We start from the raw sequence: 24949 nt of genomic DNA, 5'->3' as shown, positions 1-24949 counted from the left end.
ACAAAGATTTTTCAATAATTTGGCACAGTCTTCGTCTTTTCCCACATATCCTCCACACCAATCAAAGTCACAATATCTTTCTATATTTTAAAAAAAGCATGTTTAGGAAAATAAATCCAATAAAAACTCAAAGAAATACATATTAAAATAAAGTAAGACTGTATGCAATTATTATTGGCAATAATGCAATCTTATGTAGTTCTACCTAAATCATGGAAAAATGTAGTCAGCTGTATAAACAAGAAATAACAAACTAAATCAGGATGAATTTTAAACTGTGGTGGAGTTCACTATAGTCTCCCATCTTATCTTTCTGCTCTTCTTCCCTTGGGTTAAATTAATTCTGAAATTACATGAAGAAAAATGAACTCTGCAATTTTATTTATTCAAGTGATTACCTGGGGTTTGGGAGCCTAAGCAAACCCACTATCTGATTCACCCTTAGCTTAGATTTTATTCTCTTTGGTGCAAAAATGATAGGAACTGTGAGAGATGCTCAGATTTTCTTCCTTATTTTGTTTATTGCACTATCCTCAAAAATTAACTCTTCTCCCAAGAACCACTTCTAGACAATGTTTACTGACAGGTTAATTACCCAAGAATGGCGTTCTACTGGTGAAGCTCCCAGGACAACTTCTCAAGTTCAGGCCAGCTCCTAGACCACTCACCTTTTCAGTCTGGATTTACTCTAGGGCAACAATTATGTATAAACACTCTACAAAGAAAGGACTAGAAGAAGGAGAATTGAGAAAGTACTAACCTATCCTATAAAAGAAAAAAATTTCCAGAATCATGACTGAAGGGCATATTCATAGGTTAAAAATCTTTGGCTTTTAAGTGTTACTCACAAACACCTACTGTGAACATCCAAAATCTCCATATGAAGAACCACAAAGTGTTAGTTATGAAGAATAACCAGCTTTACTTGTTAATGGCTCATTTGAGATCATCCCAACCTGCTCCTTGAGGGCAGTGACTGTAGCATCCAGCTTCCTTTGCAAGGATAACACTTGCTCCTCATGCTTCTTCGTGAGGCCCATAACAATGCTGTCATGCTGCTCCCTTGCTCGCTGGAGTGACTCAGAATGATGGAGGTCCAGCAGCTGCTGCTTCAGGCTTTCCAGGGCCATTTCCGTCGTTCTGGACTTCTTAATCATCTAGCAGGTACACACAGGACATCCATGTTTACAGTATTTTGACTCTGTGCTCTCTTTATGGACTTTAAAACTCAACCACCGTTTAAGGAGAACAGAGAAGAAAGCTGCCTATGGTGGCTCTACTACCTTAAGACTTCCCGAGCTGGGACTCCCCAGGCCCATGGTCGCTGGAAACATCATTCACTGAGAAAAAAGTCTGTGGCTAGCTGAGGGGAGTGACAGAGGATTTTGCTCAGAATGATGGCAATGTGGGCACCAGACAAGGAATCTGCTGCTACAATACTCGTCCCCGTGCTGTTTGCATCCCTCTGTGAGCCAAGTGTGGGGGCCACAAATGTTAGGCCACAGAAAAATGACAGTTGTTTCTTAAATGTTTCTTCTTAAAAGACTGATGAAAACTATCAATGATTACTTACTAAAAAAAAAAGTTTGAGGCGGGGGGGGCGGGGGCGCCTACATGGCTCAGTCGGTTAAGTGTCCGACTTCGGCCCAGGTCAAGATCTCATGGTTTGTGAGTTCAAGCCCCACACTGGGCTCTTTGCTGACAGCTCGGAACCTATAGCCTGCTTCAGATTCTGTGTCTCCCTCTGCTGCACCTCCTCCGCTATGCTCTGTCTCTCTCTCAAAAATAAATAAACATAAAAAAATAAAAATAAATTTTAAAAAGTTTTGGAAACTCTGTACAGTTGTTGAAAATAACAGTATATTGAGCTAAATGATGACTTCCAAAAGATGTCCATGTCCTAATCCCCAAAACCTGTTGGTTATGTTACAGGTTGGTTATGTTAAAGGACAAGGGAAAAGCAAAGTTGCAGATCAAATTAAAATTGCTAATCAGATGGCCTTAAAATAAAAAAGAATATCCTGAGGGCGTCTGAGTGGCTCAGGTGGCTGGATGTCTGACTCTTGGTTTTGGCTCAGGTCGTGATCTCACAGTTCCTGAGTTTGAACCTGAGTTGGGCTCTGCACTGATGTGCAGGGTCTACCTGGGATTCTCTCACCCTTCCCCTGCTCATGCTCTCTCTTTCAAAATAAGTAAACTTAAAAAAAAAATTCTATTTAAAAAAAAGATTATCCTGTATTATCTAGAGTCCAATGTATCCAGAAAGATCCTTAAATGAGAAAAACTGAGGCAGGCAAGTCAGGACCAGTGACTTCTGGGCCTGAAGATGAAAGTGGGCATAAGCGAAGGAGTGCACATGGCCTCCAGGAGCTGGAAAAGGCAAGAAAATGTTCTCCCCCAGAGCCTCCAAAAGGCAGCACAGCCCTGCTGACCTTGACTTCAGCCCAGTGAGACCCGTATCAGACTTTCTAACCTCCAGAACTGCAAGACAGATGCGCTATTTCTTTTTTTTTTTTAATTTTTTTTTTAATGTTTTATTTATTTCTAGGAGAGAGAGAGACAGTGTGAGCAGGGGAGGGTCAGAGAGAGAGGGAGTCACAGACTGAAACAGGCTCCAGGCTCTGAGCTGGCAGTCAGCACAGAGCCCGACGCGGGGCTCGAACCCACGAACCGCGAGATCATGACCTAAGCGAAAGTCGGACGCTTAACCGACTAAGCCACCCAGGCGCCCCCAGATGCGCTATTTCAAGCCATTAAGTTTATGTTAATCTGTTACAGCAACAATAGGAAATCAATACACTTGGTGATTCTGTGGCTTTTATTTATGTTTTCATCTATGCCTTATTTCTTAAAAGTGCAATTTCTAACTTACAAAGAGATTAAAAAGTTACAATCTATTACTACATAAAAGCAATTCAACTTTTTAATTTAAGGACTATCAGTTTTCAAAAAGTTAAAAATGCTAATAGTCTATATCACACGCAAAAATTAAAATTTAAAACATGGCTTATTCATTTCTAGGCCAGAGATGGACTATTCCAATCCTGTTTGAAGTGTTTATGACATTTATTCATTTGCTCAATAAATAATGTGACTACTTTGTACCAGGCAGGGTTCTAGGCACTGAAGGACATGATGAAAGATAGGCAAGGTCCAAACTCTTACTGCTTTCTGCTGGGAAGGGACAGACCATAACAAGTAAACAAATGAGATCATTTCAGATAGTTTTGTGTGTTTTTAAAAATTTTTTTAACATTTACTTATTTTTGAGAGACACACAGAGAGAGAGACAGCACTTGTGTGAGTGGGGAAGGGGCAGAGAGAGGGAGACACAGAATGCGAAGCAGGCTCCAGGCTCTGAGCTGTCAGCACAGAGCCCAACACAGGGCTTGAACCCATAAACCATGAGATCATGACCTGAGCCGAAGTCAGACGCTTAACAGACTGAGCCCCCCAGGCACCCTTCGGGTAGTTTTAAAATAGAATAGTAATAGGAGACGGTATGATGAAGGATAATGGGAATGTGGGGCTTTGGGCAACTTTAGATATAAAGTAGCTTGTTTTAGTTCACACCTGAAGGATAAAGAGCCAGATATGAGAAAACACTGTTTAAATTCTTTCATTAAACCATCCTCATAAGTAGCCACAAATCTCATCCAAAACCAAGCTCACAGTGTTATAGTCACTTTCATTTTTAACCACCTTTTCCCCCTCCAAAATGGTACGACTCTCATGAGTCACCCCCCAACAGGCGAGGCTACCAATGACCTCTGACCATTTCTAACCATTAAATGGCTATCTAGCTCATGAATCAAAGAATGTGCTGCCACTTTATTTTTTATTTAATTTTTAAGATTTTATTTTTAAGGAATCTCTATACCCAACGTGGGGCTCGAACCCACAACCCAAAGATCAAGGGTCACTTGCTCCACTGACAGAGTTAGCCAGGTGCCTCTGTGCCACCACTTTAAAGGCAAGTGTACTGGGGTCAGGAAATTTAGGTTTTGCTGCTTTGTCACCGTGGGCAAGTAATTTGACCTCTCCAAAACTTGATTAACTCATCTATAAAGTGGTAAACACAACGCCTCACTAATCAAAATGCCAACAAGATCTTTTTACAAACATAAAAGGTTGATATGCAAAACCTAGAAAAGGAAATGTGAAAAAGAGCTACAAAATTTTTAAAGAATACTAACAGTAGCCCTTGGTATCCAAATTTCAAGACATACCATAAAGCTATAGTGGTGTTAGTATCAGAGCAGGAACAGAGAAATATGTAAGAAAATATATGTACAGGTCACGTTAATGTCCAGCGACAGCATTCACTCAACATATACTGACCACCTATTATGTACCAGGCAAAAAGAAGACAGGAGAGACTTGGGAAAAGAAAACCCACAAGTAGGAGCTTGTTAATCATACAGCAATGTGCTGCAGAAGGACCTCCCAGAGAGAAGAGAGAGTATGTATGAGTGCATAAAAACAACAAACAGGGGCGCCTGGATGGCTCAGTCAGTTAGGCATCTGATTCTTGATTTTGGCTCAGGTCATGACCTCACAGTTTGTGAGTTTGAGCCCTGCATTGGGCTCTGCACAAACAGCATGGAGCCTGCTTGGGATCCTGTCTCCCTCTTTCTCTGACTCTCCCCCACTTGCCCTCCCTCTCTCAAAATAAATAAAAACTTTTAAAAAAAAATGTAAAAAACAAACAAATACACTGTAGTCTAAAAGACTAGAGACTATTTAAGAGATTTTTGCTGGAGATGGTGCAAATCCTGAATCAGGGACATGTGGACAGAAATGAAGAGACTCAACAGAACGTAGTAGCTGACTGGATAAAAGGGGACAGAGGAACTGAGGTCTCTTCCAGACTTCTATTTGGTACACAGATGACTGGGCGGATGGGAGCACCACTCCTCCAAAGCAAGGGAAACCAAAGCAGGCTTATGTTGGAAGAAGGTATCAACTCAAAGTTCTTCTAAATTTAGTACTACAATACCAAAAGCTAAGTAACTAGTCACTGTAATAAATAACCTTTTACCATAAAAAATCATGATAAAATATTTACCTGTTCTTCGTTCACTTTTAACGCTTGTATTTGGGTCTCCAGTGCTTTTATTTGTGCTTCAAGTTGTATCTCTCTCTCTTTTCCATTCTGAAAGAGTTTCTGTGATTCTTGGAGGCTAAGGGTCAAACCATCCTTTTCATCTAGAGTATTAAAAATGTTTATATAAATAAGTTACTGTACAGGGACTCCAACTGTAACAATCTCTATCAAATATCAGACCCATATCATACAAATGTTCGGTTCCATTCAGATAGTGAACTTCAGCAGATTTAGAGAAAACCAGGAAGGGTCCAAAAAACAATGCCTGAGTGACACCAAAAAAATGAGAAAACCACAACCACTTCCTTCAAAAATCTTATATCTTTCTGGGGACCACAAGATTTCCTAATAATGATCTCAGCATTTGTTTACTTGAGAAACTACAGAGATGTGGCAAATCTCTGTTAATCAAAGAAGGGATCTGAGAGCGATTTACTTTTTATACATACTTGCAATGAGCTCTTAAATTCACCTAATCTTAAATTCTTCCCACATACTTTACTGTAACCGTCCACAAGTTCCTCCTTCAAAAGAAATTTTATGAGCATTACAGAAAGAGACCTTTTCACTATCAATTATGTTTGAAAGAAGTTAGAGTTCAGTCACAAAATTATTCTACAAATGGAAAGTTCAACATTGACCAAAACTACAGAAATCATGAAGAGTAAGTAAGCAATTATAATTTGAATCTGTGTTTACTCTATGTGCTTTTCCCAGCAATGGCTCCATTTTCTTCTTGGCACACCCAAAGTTTAGGATCACTAACTCTTACTTGGACTCAAATCTTATGTTAATTTGTAGGCTTAGAAAATGTATTGCAAACTAAACACAAGTCTCTCTGGGAATTGGAATACTTCATCCAAGGTAAACTACATAAGGAGTCAACAACCTATTAGGACAGAACGCTACCAGTACAGTTAAATAACGTTCACTGATTCTAATAGCCTAATAGAAGAGTAAGAGGGAGAAAATTAGAACCTCGAAATAGTAAGTTCTGGAGAGACGTTTCCAAGGCCAGGTGTCAAAAGTCTTGGGTTTTTGTCTCATTCTGACTCACTATGAGCCCTCCGACCTAGTGCGTCTACTCTCTAAGCTTCACCTTTAAAGTGAGGCTCTCAGAAACAAGATCTCTAGCTGTAGTGTACCTCATAAATGACAGTCTTACCTTTGATTATCATGAGCTGGTGATTCAGATATCTAATTTGATGCTCACTGTCATTTAACTTCTCAACTAAATTGTCTAGTTGTCTCTCTTTTGCTTTGTTAAGAACCTGAAGTTGGATAATCTGCATATTTTCTGCAGAATCTGCATTGAAATTAAAGACAATTTATTAGATAAAAGCAAACGCAAATGTAAACTTGTGGATACAACTCATTCGTATCATGAAATCAATTCGATTGATTGGAAATAGCACTAAAAAAAAACAAGACAATATAATGTTTCTGAGTGCATCATTTAGTATGAATAATGATTATTTTGTGAAACTTGTGTTTTAGTTATATATACTTATTTACATAGGTAAATATTATAAGACCTGAACACAATGTAAAAAATGTACTTCTTACTGTGGTCACTGTCAGAAGTGTTTAAAAAGTCTGGTCTAGAATATAACCCTGAATCACTACCATTTTGACTAATTAAAGTTATGCATATACCAATTACAACAGAACAGAGTTCTGTGCTCTCATAAAATGGGGGGGAAAAGTACGTCAGCTTCTATAAAGCCATTTCTAAAGAAACTTTCTAAACATCCTTCTCAAAATGTTTTATTTTAAAAAGGAGTGGGAATTAAATTGTATTCACATTCATGCCAACACAGAACCACTGCATTAATAAAACAATGAATAGATTAATAAAGAATTTTTAAGTCTTTCAGAAATGATAGAAGTCATTTTAGGGACCACTGAAAATTGACTGGGGGAAAAATGATGTGTAAGAGGTTAGTAGTTCAACAACAATATGACATATACTCTTTATTTTCTACCAGAACAATGCCTCTCCTTGGTAACAACCAACATAATCTTCTTTTTAAAAAGATACATGGTCAAGATCAAAAGAAAACCCTGAAGACTAAAAACTCTGTTACAAGTCAAACTAAAAAGGGAGCTGGCTCAAGAATTAGCAATCTACAGGCCACACCTCTCTCCAAAGTCATTTTTTTTAATGACTGTTGCTAAACTGTAATCACTAAATTCAGCACTACCATGCCGTTAAGTTATTTAATTAACTTCCAAATGTCAAATTTAGGCAAACGTGTAACTTACTTAAGCAATAAACAAATAAATAAATAAACCGACTTGATAAAATGCGGACTGTTAGGAAAGTGATGTGAGGTTCCATGTGCAGAAAGGCCGGGAGAGAGAAACGTAACTGAACACAGTGCAACTGAAAGAGCAAATACCAAGATGTCAGCCCCAAACCAGTGATGCCACACACGCTGTGCACTTCCTCATCTCCTCATTCCACAACACCTTCTGAACAGAGAGGTGGCCCCATATTTGCCGTGGACTCCTTCGGGGGAAGGTGAAGGCTGGCCCCCCAGACCTGGCCTGCAGCCCACGTGTGTGGTGGCAGCGGTGCTCTGAAGGTGGGGCCTGGGGTCCAGTTTCCTCGGTGTAGCCCAGGGAACCCAGAAGAGCCAAACCAATTTTCCCCCTGCTTCTCAAATGTAAAACACAAAACTCACTGTCACACTGGCTCTCCCACATGCATAATAACTGAAGTTATTTCACATGTGGGAGAGCCAGTGTGACAATAAAAGTGAAGCGTATAAAACACTCTTTCGGGTTTGCTTGTCAAAAGTTCTGCCATTTGCTTTTGGAGGTTTCCTCTCAACATTCTCTAGTCACACTTCTCACTCTTCCACGCACTGATATGAGGAATGTTTTTTTTTTCAGCAAGTGTCACATGACTAGCCCTGAGATAACTTCAGTGTAAATTCTGAATATTAAGTACTTTATATCTGAGTTGCCTAATTATTACACCATAACTCTAAAAAATCAAAAGAAAAAAATGATAATGGCTGACTTACTAAATCACTTTTCTGTGTGGTCATAAAAAAATCTAAGATTGAAGAGGAAACTATAGTTCATTTTCTAAATTAAACCTCAGTAAGAAAAATATGTATCTAATGAAAAGTCTTCACCAGCTAGAATGACTGAAATGGACAGTTGAGAAGAACTTTGATTAATGTATTATAGTAAGTTTCAAATATATACCGCGGAGAGAAGAGTGCAATGAATCCCATGGCCCCATCACCCAGATTCAACATTTAGGAACTCATAGCCAGTCTTCCTTCACCTACATCTCTGCCCAACATTACCCCCAACAACATATTATTTAAAGTACATCCAAGACTTCGTATCAGTTTATTCATAAATACTTCAGGATCTCTAAAAATAAGAGAACTTCAAAAAAAAAAAAAAACCCCACAACTTCATTATCATATTTTAAAAAATAGCAATTCTTGAATATGCCCTAAATTCTCCAATAATGTTAAGAAATAAATATAAACTTGATACATACTTTCATTACTTCCTAAAAACTGTTGTTGCAGGCTTTCAAATGTGTCACTTCCTGCTATCTCCTGGGCTGGTGAGTCCTCATTCTGGACAGAAGATTGATAAGGTTTATAAGTCACTTTATATGGTTCCAAAGCTTGACAACTGGGGCCTTGTGATGTACTGAACTGCTATTATAAGATGATAAATGAAATGGACAATCATGATTTGGCCTTTTCTTTGAAAATGATCTGAATCAAACACCTCAATTTTGTTATGAAATTTAATAGTGGTATAATTAACAACTTTATACATTCATCTTTGCTTAAAAATACCACTTATAGTTACTTAACACTGTTAACTCAAAATCTGTAATATATAATTTTATGTATCGTAATTGTACTTCTGAGGTTGTAATGGGGCCAATTTCATAAATAACACTCAAGAATTTCAGGAAGATCATATATAAATATTCAAGAATGGTTTAGATGATGCCAACATCTTGGGAACATAAAAATATACACATTCAATAAGGACATGTGATACAATGTCTCTTATGTGATAAGTATTCAATAACATTTGTGGAATGATTAACATTCCATAGAAACAGAAGAGAAAATGATCACACTAAAAGGACCAAAAAGTCATCCTCTCATTGGGTGACACAAAATAGCTGTTGGCAAAAAGAGGAAAAGCTCCTGGCAAAAACAGCGTCACTGAGAAAAATCTAAGAAGCATCTACCTACATCCTAAGGTCTTAACTTATTAAACGCTCCCAGGGCTAAAAAAAAAAAAAAACAAAAAGGAAAGTGTTTCTTTCCTTAATATTCATTCTGTCAACTGCCATATCATTGCAAAACAGGTATCAGCTTTGAAGTGTTCAGCCTAAATTTTATTACAGTGGTGATGAGCTAGAAAATCAAGGTAACTAAATTGTGTCATCTACATAGATTTACCACTTTAAAACTACATCAAGATATCTGAACATAGATTCTCACTGAGGCTTGGTGATATGGTAGAAGCCAGAAGCAGTAGTAAATGAGGTTACTGTTTGGTAAACCTAACTTTTAATATTTAACTGTTTCTATAAAGCCTCTATTTTCAAATTCTATCTTCAGATTATGATTAGACTGTAAACAGAAAACAGCACGACTAATTCAGCATGAGCCTGAATAAAAGCACTCTCAGGACTTTTTGTACTTAAAATGAAGCTTACCATTGCACTTACATACATTTTTAAAATATACACACACAAGCAAATGCGTGCACACATACACATGAATTCCTGAAAGTCAAGTTCTTACAATACCTGGAAATGATTCCTCTGAGGATCTGAAAACTTAATTACATTAGTTGGTTGGCTATTAAATTCCTGCTTCTGACCATTGGTATATGGCCTAAAGTTTTCAGGAAGGTGATATAAATCAGTCTGTTCATAATTACTTGGAGGACTATAACCACTTCCGCCTTCATCTCCAACTTCGTTGGGATGATACCCAGGATGCTGGTCGTCAGTTTTACTTTGATTGTCTTCCCAGCCATTGCCACTTTTCTCTCCAATATATGCATCTCGAATGTCATTATAGTCCTAGTAGATAAAAAGAGTAAAACAAAGGCACTAAGATCTAGTCCCGCCCTCACCAAAGTCATTATCCACCAGGTACTTACATTTCTACTTTGAGATTTAGGCAGCACTTGATGCTCATGCCAGTTCATCTCCAATTGCTGAGAGCGATGTGGTCTTGAGAAAAATCAATACTTTAGATTTAGAGCCTATCACTTGTTCGGACATAGATATCACAAACAACTTAAGATCTTAACCTGTTTTCCCTCCAAACTTCACCTAAAATTCTAAGACTTAGTTTACAATTTTGTAATCATGTACATTATCGCCTACAGAGAATCAAAAGAAAGAGCCCTAGGGAATTGTAATATACGAGCGAAAGTGATTTCAAGTCCTTACTCGCCCTCTGTGCCGTCCTCGCTGTAGTCCGAGTAGGGGAGCTCGGGGGAGGACAGGTCATCATCCAGCATGTCATGAGGAAGGTCAGTGAGTAACTGCTGCAACTAAGACAGGAGAGCCAGCATCAACATCACACTGACTTAAACACAAGACATCAATATCACACTGACTTAAACACTTAAACTCAAGCCAAAGCTGCCTTGGAAAGAGTGATGTTTGACTTTATAAGTGAAAGAAGTTCCTAATTTCTCCACTTAATAAATGTTTTAAATTGCACACAAATTATGCTCATCATCTAACATGGGGAACAGGGGAATGCGTAATAATCAGGATTTACTTTAGAAGGCTTTTTTTTCCTACAAAAGTCTTAGATGTAAGCACACATACATTATAGTAGAATTTTAAAACTTCTTTACAGAAACACAGCAAGTCATGATGGTGGTACGACCACCATATTACGTCATCACAGGGCAGCCTTGAGGCTCAGAATCCTGTTCTACCAGTAATCAGACAGTGGGGACTTGACAATCACACACGCCCCATGGGAGCCTGAGGAGCCAGCTCTATTTGGACCAGGTGGTGGAAACAGTAGCCCCAGCAGCAGCGGCAGCAGGTGGCCCAGAAGCCCTTAAAAGCTCTAATAATGTTGACAGAAACCCCTTAGAGAGTGACTAATTAGCAGACTGGCGTCTAATTCCAATGATGCAAAGATACATGATACTTCAGCTCTTATAAAACAGTTGAACAAAAATAGAGTTTTAAGTCCACTTTCTACAGATAGCACTCTAAAAAGCATGACTCTAAAACTGACATAAAAGCATTTGATTTCACTCTCTAGTGTTTTTCTAGATAAATCACAACTTTAGCATTCTGCCTATAGAAACTAGATAAAACAAATTCATTTAAGTTTCACAATAAACCATGATTAAGAGATGAACAGACTGTCTAATTTGTTGAATTTCAATATCTGTAAATGTCTTTCTTCAATTCCCAATATGTCCTAAAAGTGATAACAATAAGAAGATTCAAATATTATAGTATTAAATAGAAGGAAATTGCTTATCATGATTTCTTATTAAAATTAAGCATTGGTTAAAGTAACAAGCTGACTGAGTCCTCCACAGTACATAAATGAATCCCATAAAATTATGTAATAAGCGTATTTTAAAAATATTGAATACTCTGCAAAACCTTGGAGGAAACAAGAAGAGATGCTTCTTAGTCTATAGCAAGATTTTTCCCGCATTTCTCTGTCCTTAGAATAGAAGAAATAAAATGTAGCTATAAAACATGTCTGAGTATTGTATTTATAATCAAAAATCCTTCTGAAATAAAATACATATGTATAAAATTAAATAAAAATATTCTAAGAAAGGCCTCAAACGAATACTCCAATAGCTACCTGAGTTTTGGAGAAGTCAAATTTGGGAATGGAAACGGGTTATGTGAGGAGGGGAGGGGGATATTTCTTCGCCCCCACATATATTTCTAATATTCACTGTATTTTTTTTAATTTTCTCAACCCATGTTGTTCTTTAAAAATGAAACATGAGAAAAATATTCCATTCCAATGATTTGTACCAAAATTTATTTGATAGTAATATGAACAACCAAGACCTTGATTTATTGGCCACCTGCTCATGCCGGATAACTGAAAAGTTATTTTGAGAATTAGCCATACCAGAGTTGACCCAAAGATATAAAGAATAGAAACACTAAAAATGAAACAAAACACATCAACTTATTAGTATGCTACATGCGTGCCTCAGGTGAAAGGGAGCAAAGTAATTGAGAGAGACACAAAATTCACAAAGTACAAAACATATATAATGTCTTTTAAAAGTAGTCAAACCTGTTTTGTCTATAATTATGTACCACCACTTTAAGGAAAAAGACTACCCCCACATCACACACAAAGAAAAATATCAACAAAATAAATATCTTATACTTACATCACATAAGGACTCCTGCACAGAAAGAATATTTTTTTCTAAGCTTTCAGTGAGGTTCAAGTACACAGCCTTACAATTAAGGGGAACCTTGACAAGGACATCTAAACAGTACATGTTTTCCTCTCACCAAGACAGAAAAGGCTACACAATAATTAAGCAGTTTTTTGTGACACCACAAAAGCAACAAATTTAGCATCCATGGAGGAAAATTAATCTGAGCATAAGCAGGAAGTTCACCAAAATGCTTCTGGATCCATAGACAAACTTATCAACTAGCAAAATCATCCCTATAGTATTTAGTTTCTCATAAAATATTTTACAGATATGCTAACACTATGAAACCGTTTCATTCACCTTCAAAAAAATTTTCCCTGAAGTTCTCTGGCATAGCTGGGCTATATTCCTTGGCTTCCATAACTTTCAGGACAGAGAGAAGCTACATGAGGTGAGTCCTCCTAATAAGGCCAGTCAGGAACAAAATCCCACCCCCAAGGCTTCCCTTCCCAGAATCAAAGTGTGCCCTTCTCATATACACTGTCAAGTAGATTTTGCTTTCAGTCATTGAACTTTTGCCATAAAACACAGAATTGCCAGATCAACTTAGCATGCTACCAAGTAGAGAATTTTATAAACTATAAATTTTCCTCATTAAAGAACCCACCTAGCTACCAAATACAGATTCAAGGGCAAAGAGAACACTCTATAAATTACAACATTTAATTCCACTCATTACTTTCAAATTCATCAGATTGCTTTTTGGTTGCAAATGTAATCTTTTCAGTGAGATGTTACTGTGCGTCAACCTAGTTTAATAATTAAAGTGATACCTTCCCATAGATAAAAGATCATTTGCCATTGCTAAGGCCTCTACTGAAATGCATTCTAAGCCATTCCATAAACTCCTCTCCCTTGACCACTTCACAGCCCTCTTCTGTAAAAAGAAAGAAAAAACTAAGGGCGTTTTACTCAAAGAACTTGAGCAGCAAAACACTTTGCAATAAGTCATGCAGCACATCCAAACAGCCTATGTTTAGGGAGAATGTCAAGCAGAGAACACGTAAACCTTTTGTTAGGGTTTTCAACCTAACTAAACGGCCTGTCTTCAGAGACTCTAACCGTCAATATTCATGAAAGCATGAATTACTTGCCATACATCTTCACATCTTCTCCCAGGAGGAAAGCAGCAAATGGAACGGCCAACGCACATATGCCTTTTGAACAGGTTACCTCACAAGTACATGGAAAAGATTCTGATATGTTAAAACATGAATTATTAAAGAACGCTTTCATGGACATACACTAAGCAGAATCTTCATTTTAACCTAAGAGCCAAGTTAAAAGCATCCTTGAAAAGGCCCAAGGTGGGAATGATAAAGGGCCAAGTAACTTGGCATCCTGAGCTTTAGTTTATGACTTCTACTCCAGACAGAAATTTTTTTTTTTTAATCCATTCCATTAGTTAAGTAAATTTTATGTTAGCGGAGAAGGCTGTATCTAGATGGTCACATATCTGAGAAAGAAATATGGCAGCATTTGCGGGACATTATGAGCTGCCCTACCGATGACACAGAACTCTAGGCCTGGAAGAAATGCTGGCGCTCCTCCCAAGCCACATCTCTCCTTCTAAAGGGGAGCAAAGTAAGGCCCAGAGAAGGTAAGGGGCATGCCCAGGACAAGACTTATGGCCCCAGAACCCGTGAATCTCCCCATTCCCACTCCAATTTTCTTCTGCGTGACATTTTGTTGGTCACTGGAAGACACTTAGGTCTACCTATTTGTATATGATCAAGCCACAGTCTGCCAGAGTCAGGTTTTTGTTTCCACTGCGACAGTCCCTGAAAAATACCTGTAGAAGAAACATTCAAAGGCATAATCCAGATAAAGGATAAGAAATTGCTAAAGACAAACTACCATATGAATACTCAATCGTTTGTTTCTTTGATTTTCTCAGGCGATGACAAGAAAATTCCACTAACTACGTCAAATAATATAAAATGTAAACAAATACTGGCTTCACAACCCCCTCTAGCGGGGACAAAATGTCAAAATGTTTCTATAATTACATCAAACAAGGCAGTTAGAAATAGAAGAAAGGCTATGCAATGGAAACCCTACCTCTTTTAAAACACAGGATTTCAAAAACCTCAAATGAGCTTTATTATTCTATTAGAGAAGCACCGAAATAAAAACCACATGGACTCCAATCAGCATGGCCAGGTGCAAGCTTCTCTCGGCCATCTGCTACTTAAACCACCTACATTTCTACTCAAGGTCATTTTTCCAGGCTCCAAATCTATCATTACTAAATGAACTATCATCAGAAAGTATTATCTTGATAGCACAGATTACTAGTACCTTCTGTCCCAAACCACCAGCTCCAAAATACGTACTCACTTATAGAGAGAACAAAGCAGTAATCACAGAGCTGTTTCTGGTATACAACAAGTTCACATATATTCCAGCAAACTGTGAGATCCCAAGTGACAATCTACCTTAAGCTGTGGGGTTACCAGTAACTCTGGGGTTTGTAACCACTCCTATCACAACAAAAACAATTCTATGTCTATAATAACCCATGATGAAATCACAAAGCGCACTGACTTCAGTGAGAAGTATTTTGAAAAATCACATTGTTACAATATGAGTTCATAAAAGAACTTTTGAATTCCTGTTCTCTGGGCCAACTTTACAAATAAAAGTTGGCCTAGAATAATTTGGATGAGGCCCACTTAGTAGCAAGGGGGACAGCTACATTCATAATTCTCAAATGGTAGAGCAAGAAAGTAATGTGTTCCAACAAGTTGTGAGAAATGTGAGTGATATGAATATTAATTAACATGACAGCATATCCCCATGGTATCATCACCCTCATTCATCTGCATCCTAGCATGCTCTGTTTACTGTGTAGAAGATGGAGTTTTGGGTGAAATACTGGGTGAGACTATGGGTTATGCACTTCTCTACTATGCCTTGGCCCACAGTATCCCAATATTTACCATTATACCATTTGGAATAAAAGTGATTTAGAAATGATTATAGTGCCTTACTTTTCTGCAAAACTCTTGGAGATTTTTTTAAAATATGGGTCTAATCACGGCAGTCTGTGGTTTGAGATTCTACTGGTCTAAATGTCCTCTGAATATTGAGTCACTTTACTAAATCCTTTCCTTTTTTGAAGATTAAATGTACTTTCTCCCTTTGCTCTTCAGTGCAAACCAATGGAGTGAAAAGAAATGAAAAAGGGAAGATCAAATGTAGAGCTGCTATTTGGATAGCATGGAGGATGGAACTTGACTATGGTTTATTCACAGACTTATAGGCAAGTGTGGACAAAATTACAACTGATCCCAAAGCACCAAAATTAAACTCAGCAACTCATCATTCACACCAAAAGGTCAAAATCAGGATTATTCTACCATTTACAAAGAGGGTCTCACAAATCCTTAGGAGGGAAGACTAGGAGTCAGATATAGCCTGCGTGGCCCTACATCCTCAGGGATGCAGACATTCCTCCTGCATAAGTTAATCAAATACCAAGTGATTCACTAAGTAGAAAGCAATACACATTAGCCAACTACTAACACTTATAACCCAGCTATCAATCCCAAAGCTATCGACCAGGGAGCACAAAAAAACCACTCTTTTCTTTAAACCTCCCAAGGCTGTGAAAAGTTCTGCTCCCCTAACGTCAGACAGGCTAAGGAGGTTGAAATGGCCTCTGGACATGTAAACAAACTTAGGCTTAATTAGCCCAACTTATCACTTTAACTCGCTGTGACAACATACACATAAGCTGATTTTTTATGAATAATTCTGAATTTTGTTGGTGAAAATCTGAAACCCTCCAGCCTGTGATCTCACTTCTTCCCTTGCAGCAATTATAGGAAAAAAAGGCAAAAACGCTGTTTATTAACACGAAACATAATCATCATGTTAGAGTCAAGTTGGCTATATATTCTTCCACTCTGCTAGAAACACTCATTCTTAGGTACTTCACTTCTTAAGGGCTCCTTTTTCTCTGGAAGATCCCTATCCCAGCGTACAACCTATCAAGAAGTGATCCCTATGGCTATTTTCTGTATACCTAGAATCAATTGCCTCTGTAACTAACGTCCCCTTTAAAACTTTCACCACACAATACACCTCTAATTAGTTCCTTCTAATACCCTAACCACCTCTCTAATACCTTTTCCAATGAAAACTCACCTGTCAGATTATTTTTTCTTCTTCTTTAAAGGCTACTATAATAATTACTTAAACTGATCCCCTCAAGAATCCCAGTAGCTAAATTCCGGCGAACTATCCAAAGCCATCAGGGTCATGAAAACCTCATGCTGTGAGTTCACAAAGTAACAGAAAATCCTCACCCCCACAACTGCTGTGGAAGGACCCTGTCAAAATCTGGAAACCCTGACCAGGGTCATGGACTCTAGTGCCCTCTGTGACCTGGCACAGAATTGACAAAAGCGAAGCTTGCAAGTCCAAGTGCATAAGCCCATGCAGGCGCAAGAGGATTGTGACCAGCTGGGAAGGGACAGCCACCGCTCAGATCCAGCCTGCCTGCTGCCATGTGCAGACACAGGCCACATGTGGCCAGGGCTTAGGACGTTTCAAGACAAGCCAGCACTCTGGGTTGTTACATGAAATGTTCCAATCTTTAAATATAGATTGAACTTTGAAAAACACTGTGCAGCCAAACAATACAAAATGTCTATGGACAAAAATCCACCGAGCTGCCAGTTTTCTATCTCTATCCTAACTCTACTGCCAGCTACATGGGCAACTGACCCTACTCTCTTCTTCCTGTTAACACTAATGGTCTCCAGTAACTATTAAAAAGAGTTGTTTTATATATTAGAAAATGGATCATATCAAGCATAGTCTCAATACAAAAGGAGCTATCATCATAGTCAAGCAAGAAAGTCAAACAATCCTATTAAATTGACTTTCACCATTGCTACTACTACTATCACCATTTCCTCAATGTTACCATGTGTCAGGAATTCTGTTCAACTCTTATATACGGACATAAAATATCTTTTACTCCCTTTCTCCTTGAGTCTATTCACCACGCAGCATACAGTAAGATCTTTTAAAAATATCATCATTCCCACTGCTCCCAGAATAAAACACAAACATCTTACCATGACATACAATGAGTTGGCCGCAGCCCACCTCTTCACCCTATCTCTACCCTCACCCTTGGTTACACAAGCCCCACACCACAGCCTTCTGGCTGCTCTGCAGATGCAGAGGGCTTTACACTCGGTGGGTGTCTTGGCCTAGAGCATTCTCCCTCAGGCTATTGTATGGCTGCTCCTTGTGAGTCAAGTCTCGGCTCTGGCATTTCCTCCTACAAAAGACCTTTCCTCGCCAGCGCCGGCCAGTTGCTTTAATATCACTCTATCTTGTTTCCCTGTCATTTATCAGTGCTGAACTATCACTCACTCGAATGACTTACTTCTCTTGTTTATTGTCTGCCTGCATGAGGGTATAAGCTACTTGAAGCAAAGAACCTTGTTGGACTTGTCCAAGGCAATGTTCCAAGCAACCAGAAACTAGGTGTCGGCCTCCAAAGCCAACCACTACCTCCTCAATGAAAAGATTTTCAAGAATCTAACCATTTACTGTTTTAGCCTTATGCCAGAAAAGGAAGCATTCTGCTCAACCACCTTTTAAAAGCTCCAATACTCATCAGGTTTTTAGGAGGTGATAAAAAAAAATTATGCATTCTTCAAAATGACACAAGGTGATATAATTTCGATCAGGAAAGAAAACTGTTTAAGATTGGGTTAGTCTTTTTTCTGAGTAACTCACCTCTTTCTCCCTTTCATAGTCTTCTTTGTCATATTCTTCGTCTTCATTTTGTGTCTGCAGTGCCACGCTGCCAAAATCTAACGACATGGTCTTCCTCTAGAAAGGGAGAGACACTTGGTTTCCAAATGCCCCACGAAACCCCGTAGGCCAAACCACACAAGAGATGCAACACACAAAGAAGACAACAGAGGTCAGGGGAAAGATACATGTAACCTATGCATGACAAATGGTTAGTATTCCAATTATAAAGACTATACTTACAAATTAATTGTGACTCACAGAAAATAGCTGCATGGCAATAATTCACAGAAAAGAAAAAAAAAACGCAAAAAGCGAATAAACCTGTGACTAGACATTTCTTGTGGCCTGGAAAGTATACCTTAAAACACCAAGATTTTTGTTCACATACAGAAAACAAACAACATAATTAACTAGAAATATGCCAAAACAAAAATTTTAAGAATGTGCTCAGAGGGACTGATTTATTAAATATGGGAAAGATAATAACCTTCCACAATGTGTTTCGTCCTTTGTGTATCACGAATCCAAAGGTCATTTTTTACAAAAAGAGAGCCACTGAATTCTGAGTTAACGACTGCCACCCAAAAGCCATCTGCAACCTGGTAAACTCCATGTAGTACACAACCAAAATATAAGCATTAAATGTCCTGCTCTTTAGCTTGGTAAAATCGGATTTTAGTAAAACGGCAGTGAAGACTGTGAAGCTGTACCCCTGTAGAGTGCCCGTTCCAAAAGCAACAGCGAGAGTTCTCTGCAGCACGTCACTGCTGTGGCAGAAGCGGCACCAGGAGGTGGGTTTTCAAGTACGTACAGTCAAAAGCGTGCCGGTGATTTGAATTACACTGAGGAAATCACACTACACAGAAACTACCTAGAATTTCAAAGCTCCAAAAGACCCCGGCGAGAAGGTGGGCGGGCATCATCAATTACCTGGCCTACTGCTGCCTGCCTGCCCTTCACTCCACTGCATGCCAGCGAAACACACTTTGATGTGAGCCTGAGCCACAACTCATTGACTGCACTTTTTCGGGCTCTAAAATGTCATTAAGTTGGAAGTGAAATAAGAAGCAGAGGCCCAGGAATCCAAATACATTTTACCATAAAGAACGCGGCTCCCTCATGTTAACAGCCGAGAACTATGATCACAAACCTTTATAGTAAGCCATGAGCTCTATAAGCAAAAGATATTCCACTTCATCAGACCTGACGCACCTTTGATGGTAGGACACAGGTCCATTTAGACCACCAAGAAAAATATATGGCCAATTAAATTATGACACCTCATTAATTTTAAACTGCAACCTGACTTTGTAGATATTAAAATTCAAAAAGAAAATGTGCACCTTAGGATAGATGAAATATGGCATTACAGGCTAACACAGATATGAATTTTAATGCTGAAAATCCCCAATCGTGGAGTTTTTGCTTTTCAAGGACTGAAGTACGTACGTTTCTTGTCCAAACTCTAATTTACAGTCTACCTTCAAACCTCTCTGGTCCCTACAACCAGCCCATTCCTTTTAATTCTTAACAACTAAAACTGCGTACATCAACACAAACCCTTCCAGCTTCTGCTTCTTAGACCAGACCGCTCCTTCTCCTTCGTTCCAGAGCTAGAAGGACAGGACACGTGCACTTTCTCATTGAGAGGGAAAATACCTAAGCTTAGGGAATCTAAACCCGTCTCCACCCAGCAGCTACTTAAGGTGGAGATCTGAATGTAAAGTATGTATAAATACAGCTGAAACCCTGAGGGAAAAACACTCTCACAAGCTCAGGTCTCTAGGGTGTTTTCACTACCACAAGTGATCATCAGGTCTATAGAATCAACAGAAAATGAAAATAGCCCATTTAAACCCTGACTCCTTAAACAAAATTGGATTAAGTCGGACCTTAAGGATCCCCCTGAATTCTCCAGGCAGAAATAATCTTTCCTGGGGCATTTGGGTGGCTCAGTCAGTTAAGCATCTGACTTTAGTTCAGGTCATGATCTCGCTTGCAGTTCATGAGTTCAAGCCTCACATCAGGCTCTGTGCTGACAGCTCAGAGCCTGGAGCCTGCTTCAGATTCTGTGTCTCCCTCTCTCTCTGCCCCTCTCCCACTCGTGCACTCTCTCTCTCTCTCTGTCTCTCTCAAAAATAAACATTAAAAAAATAATAATCTTTACTGCTTTTACTGATATTTATAGTATTGTCTACCTCTTCCTATATTTTATAGTTAAAGCCAGAATTTGGATTTGGGTTAATTTCTCCTGTATTAGGTAAAAGAAAGGAGATTCTTTTTCAATCCTTTCCTAACATGCCATCAATTACTACTGAATATTAAAACAGAACATTCAGATTTATAACTGCCTATTGTTAAATACAGCATTTTAAATAAAGAGCTACTTTTTCTCAGGAAATAGTGAATTCTGCAAAGTATTTTCATTTTTAGGTGAAAAGAATGTAAAAGACCAAACTGTCTTTTCTGAATGGCTTTTTAATCCAAACCAAGTCATTAAAGAGACCTGAAAATATATTAAAAGACCAAAATCTGTTTAGCCAAGGGAAGAAAAGATACAAATAAGCTTTTCTTCTCAAAAGTGCAAACCACTGGAGACCTTAAGAAACGATTTTAGGCATAAAGAGAAATCTGATACTGTGGATAGATAAACAAATAAGGAAATAAATAGTATTTTAACTAAAATTAAAAATAAAGCTAATGCTTTTCCTCAACTTATTTTTTAAAATTGTTTTCTTAATGTTTTTATTTATTTCTGAGAGAGAGAGAGACACAGAATCCAAAGACAGGCGCCAGGCTCTGAGCTAGCTGTCAGCACAGAGCCCGATGCAGAGCTCGAACCCAGGCTCCATGAGATCATCACCTGAGCCAAAGTCGCCCCTTCCTCAACTTACTAATCACTACTAATTACCACTGCTATCATAAAATACTGATATCTGAAAACTATAATATTCAGAATAAGAGACTACTTTAGAAGAAAAAAATAGACGGTAATCCCAAAAGCCATGAAGGAAAAACTTGACAGAAACTTAACCACAAAAAATAAAATCTTTTATACGACAAAAGACATCAATTAACATGTCAAATATGTACAAAATATACTAACAAAATCAGAAGATAATAATGTATAAAATGAAATCTATTTGCAAAACACATGAATAAATCCCAACTTACAACTGGCAGAGAAAGACAAACAACCCAATTTAAAATGGGCAACTGACATGACAATTCATTTTTTTAATGAAAATGCTCAATTAACTTGAAAAGATGTGTAAACTCATGCAGAATTCACAGTGTCATTTAAACAACAAAATGATTTTCAACCACTAAGTTGAAAAATAAGTTAATAACACCTAGTGGTGGCTATTTTGTAGGAAACAGGTATCCTCATGATTGGTAAAAAGTATGAACTGCAAAAACCATCCTGAAAACAACCATATTAATTTATTGAAAACACTCGCCCTAGTAAAAGTACTTTTGAACAAATTTGGCAATACTATACTACTAACAGAAATAATGAAATATCTCTATATTTACTGACTGATCATTAAAAAATCAAGATGCAGAGTAAGTGCACTGTATGCCTTTTCTTTAATATTTTTATTTATTTCTAGGAGAGAGAGAGACAGCGTGAGCAGGGGAGGGTCAGCGAGAGAGGGAGNGGAGAGAGAGAGACAGCGTGAGCAGGGGAGGGTCAGCGAGAGAGGGAGACACAGACTCTGAAACAGGCTCCAGGCTCTGAGCTGGCAGTCAGCACAGAGCCTGACGCGGGGCTCGAACCCACGAACCGCGAGATCATGACCTAAGCGAAAGTCGGACGCTTAACCGACTAAGCCACCCAGGCGCCCCAACTGTATTCTTTTTTTTAAACAGCAAACTAGTTAATACTTTCTTCCCAGAGAGATCACTTTTTCTGAACCTATTAACAAGACTGTGACTATGTTCTGTTCTCTCTTTTCCTTTTTTTTAAGCAGATCAGAAGGGCTCAGTCTCAGTACCCCTTTTGCTGTCCCTGGTTTCCTTTGCCCTTCTTGCAATGAGAAGAAAACCAATGAGTGTTTAGTTGGACAAAATATTAAAAACCAAAAGCACTTGTTTTTGTCTCATCCAAAAACCTATAAACTCTCTGAAGGCAGAATTAAAATGGATGTCCCCCATATTCTGCACATAGTAGGCACACAATGAATATTTGTTGAATGAATGATACATTCATGTGGCCCTATAAGATTCATGATGTCAATAAAATTTTACTCAACACCTACTGTGTGCCAGTTTATATCCTAGATATATCAAAGGCATCATACCAGCCATGTGGAGCTTACAGTCCCTTAGAGAAACAATGATATAAATTAATAGTTACAATGATACATAGTAATAAAGTTTATAACAGAGGAGAGTGTAAAGCACAAATTAAAAAGAAAGGAAGGCTGAGAGAAATTTCAAAGAAAAGACTTTACATTACAAAGAACACAATACCGCTGTCAGTGGTTAAGAATAAGGGCACTCCTGCAGACAACCTGGGCTCAGTTCTGGCTCTTTATCAGCTGTGCAAACTTGAGCATTCGGGTTCCATCTTTTCATTAATAAAATGGGGGCAAAAATAGTACCTACCTCAAAGATTGTGAATATTCACAAGATAATGACCATAAGGCGCTTAGCACTACATACCAATCAATACATAAAAAAAAATACATTTTTTTAAATTATAACATTATCGCTGATCAACAGGAGTCTGCAGTTACAAAAGAGGTTAAACAAAGACCATTCAGTACATCTGAGAAATGTGCAGCCTTTGGGAAACCTTATCAAATAATGTAACCTCTTCTGGGATGAGGATGCCTTCCCACTCCTGTTCCCCCATGGCATTAGTCACTCTCTTGCACTTTCAGACTCTATTTCTTATACTTTTCTTATGGCTTCAATTCCAGCCTCTCACTTCGTTGAGTGTATTTACATATCTAGGAAGTGCATATAAATTGCTGTGCAGGGTGAAGGGTATGGTGAAATTCAGCTTAAATCAGACTTAAGTTCCTGATTATAAGATAGGAAAGGTTAACTGCCACAAAGGGAGTTTATATAGCCCTAGGAAATTCCACTTACTTGCTTACATGCTAGAGCTTCAAGAATGAAAATAGCCAGAACACACTAGCTTGTTTTAGACTTGCAAAAGTAAGCTTAAGAGGCCTAGTCATTTATTCAACAATTACTTGCCAAGCACTGTTCAAGATTACAAAATTTAACAGGACTTGGTGGAGGAAAAGAGAATAGACATTTAAACAAATGATGGCAATAATCTGTGATCAGTGCTAATGACAGCAGCTTAGACAAGTCGATTCGGGGTGCCTGAGGAATGCAGCCAAGTTCACCCACAGGCTGAACGACGGAAGAAATCAGTGGCCTTACCAAGGAACTCCGTGGCGTCAATTACAGCACAATAAATAGGTACGGCGAGAGCGAAGCTGCAGAATGCCTGCACAGGGTGCCTCGGGGATGCGGGCTTGGCTGGCCTTGGCTGCCAGCGTCACATGCACTCGGTCCAAACACGTGTACAGAGCACCCACTGTGAGCCAGGCGCGACACCAGGGTGACACAGCGGGGGTCCCCAGGATAGCGTCTCAGGGTTGCCCCAACAGCCTGGAGGGCGGGAGGAGGGCTTCCCACACGTCACCTATTAGTACGGACTTGAAGTCTTGATGACACTCAAAGTCAAAGCCTGAGTCCCGCAACCCGCGGGCGGTCCACCACCACCTGATTTGAGGAGGGGGCGGGTCAGCCCTCGGGAAGCCTCAGCCAGAATCCTGAGGACCCCGCACCTCCTCCAACCCCAGCTCCAAGCCCAGCTGAGAAGCGAAACTCACCAGAGGCTACGGATGCTATCCCACGGGGAAACCCTAGCCCCCGCCAAAGACTTCTAACACCGACTTCTAACAAACCCCCTTACCCGGGATCTAATCGGCTAGCTCCTTCCCCGTCACAACCGAACCAGAAGTGCTGAGGCCATTGACGAGCAGCCGCGTCCTTCAATCGCCGGCTAGAAGCGGACCCGGTGGGCGGGGCCATGCCATCTGGGGCTGGGAGCAGAGGCGGAAGTCTCCGCCTTTCTCAAGCTTGGTCGAGAAGTCCACCTGCAGTTGCAAATGTATGGCTGTTTGAAAGCGGGCGCCAGAGGTGGCGGGAAGCTCCTCCTGTGCTCCCATTGGTGGATGAGTGACCCAGTTACGAAAGGATAGACTCCGGAGGGGGCGGGCTTATGGTTGCTTAGAGATGCCCAAGCTCCTGTTCTCTGGTCTTTGGCGAGGAAGAACCCCATCTTGTCCGGGGCCAGTTGACCCTTCCTTCACCACCTGGTTCCCCCGACCCCTCACCCTGCTCATTCAATTCCTAAGCCTCAGTTCTCGGCTGCAGAACAGACAGAATCCCTCGCTTTCCCCATCGAACACTTACCTTCAGGGTTTTTGCTCTTGCCCTTCTCTAAGGTACCTGCTTCCCCATCTCCCAAACAGGCTTAGATGTAGTTTTACTTTGTCTTCTTGCTTACTGGGTCCTGCCTTGTTTGAATTTGTGTTTCTTTCATTACTGATGAGATAA

General features: G+C 39.2%; 1 protein-coding gene across 4 annotated transcripts in view; it reads right to left on the bottom strand.

Moving 5' to 3' along the window:
• CEP152 (centrosomal protein 152) overlaps positions 1–24501 on the bottom strand; it is a 91952-nt gene extending 67451 nt beyond the window's left edge. For 2 of the 4 annotated variants that reach the window (XM_039218052.1, XM_039218054.1), the window contains exons 1-9: positions 24303–24500; positions 18341–18436; positions 10572–10675; positions 10277–10349; positions 9918–10196; positions 8634–8799; positions 6273–6413; positions 5069–5208; positions 957–1157 (exon numbers count right to left, since the gene is read on the bottom strand). In XM_039218052.1, coding sequence (XP_039073983.1) covers positions 957–1157; positions 5069–5208; positions 6273–6413; positions 8634–8799; positions 9918–10196; positions 10277–10349; positions 10572–10675; positions 18341–18427 — 1191 coding nt within the window. In that variant the 5' untranslated portion in view covers positions 18428–18436; positions 24303–24500. Of the gene's footprint in view, positions 1–956; positions 1158–5068; positions 5209–6272; positions 6414–8633; positions 8800–9917; positions 10197–10276; positions 10350–10571; positions 10676–18340; positions 18437–24302 lie in introns of all 4 variants that reach the window. The other 2 variants (XM_039218053.1, XM_039218055.1) reach the window with 2 other exon arrangements.
• Between the last annotated feature and the right edge of the window lie 448 nt (positions 24502–24949).

The sequence above is a fragment of the Hyaena hyaena genome, unplaced genomic scaffold (assembly GCF_003009895.1).
Source record: "Hyaena hyaena isolate Hyena2069 unplaced genomic scaffold, ASM300989v1 scaffold_730, whole genome shotgun sequence".
NCBI classification, from domain to species: Eukaryota; Metazoa; Chordata; class Mammalia; order Carnivora; family Hyaenidae; genus Hyaena; species Hyaena hyaena.
This window is presented reverse-complemented; position numbering and strand designations above follow the sequence as displayed.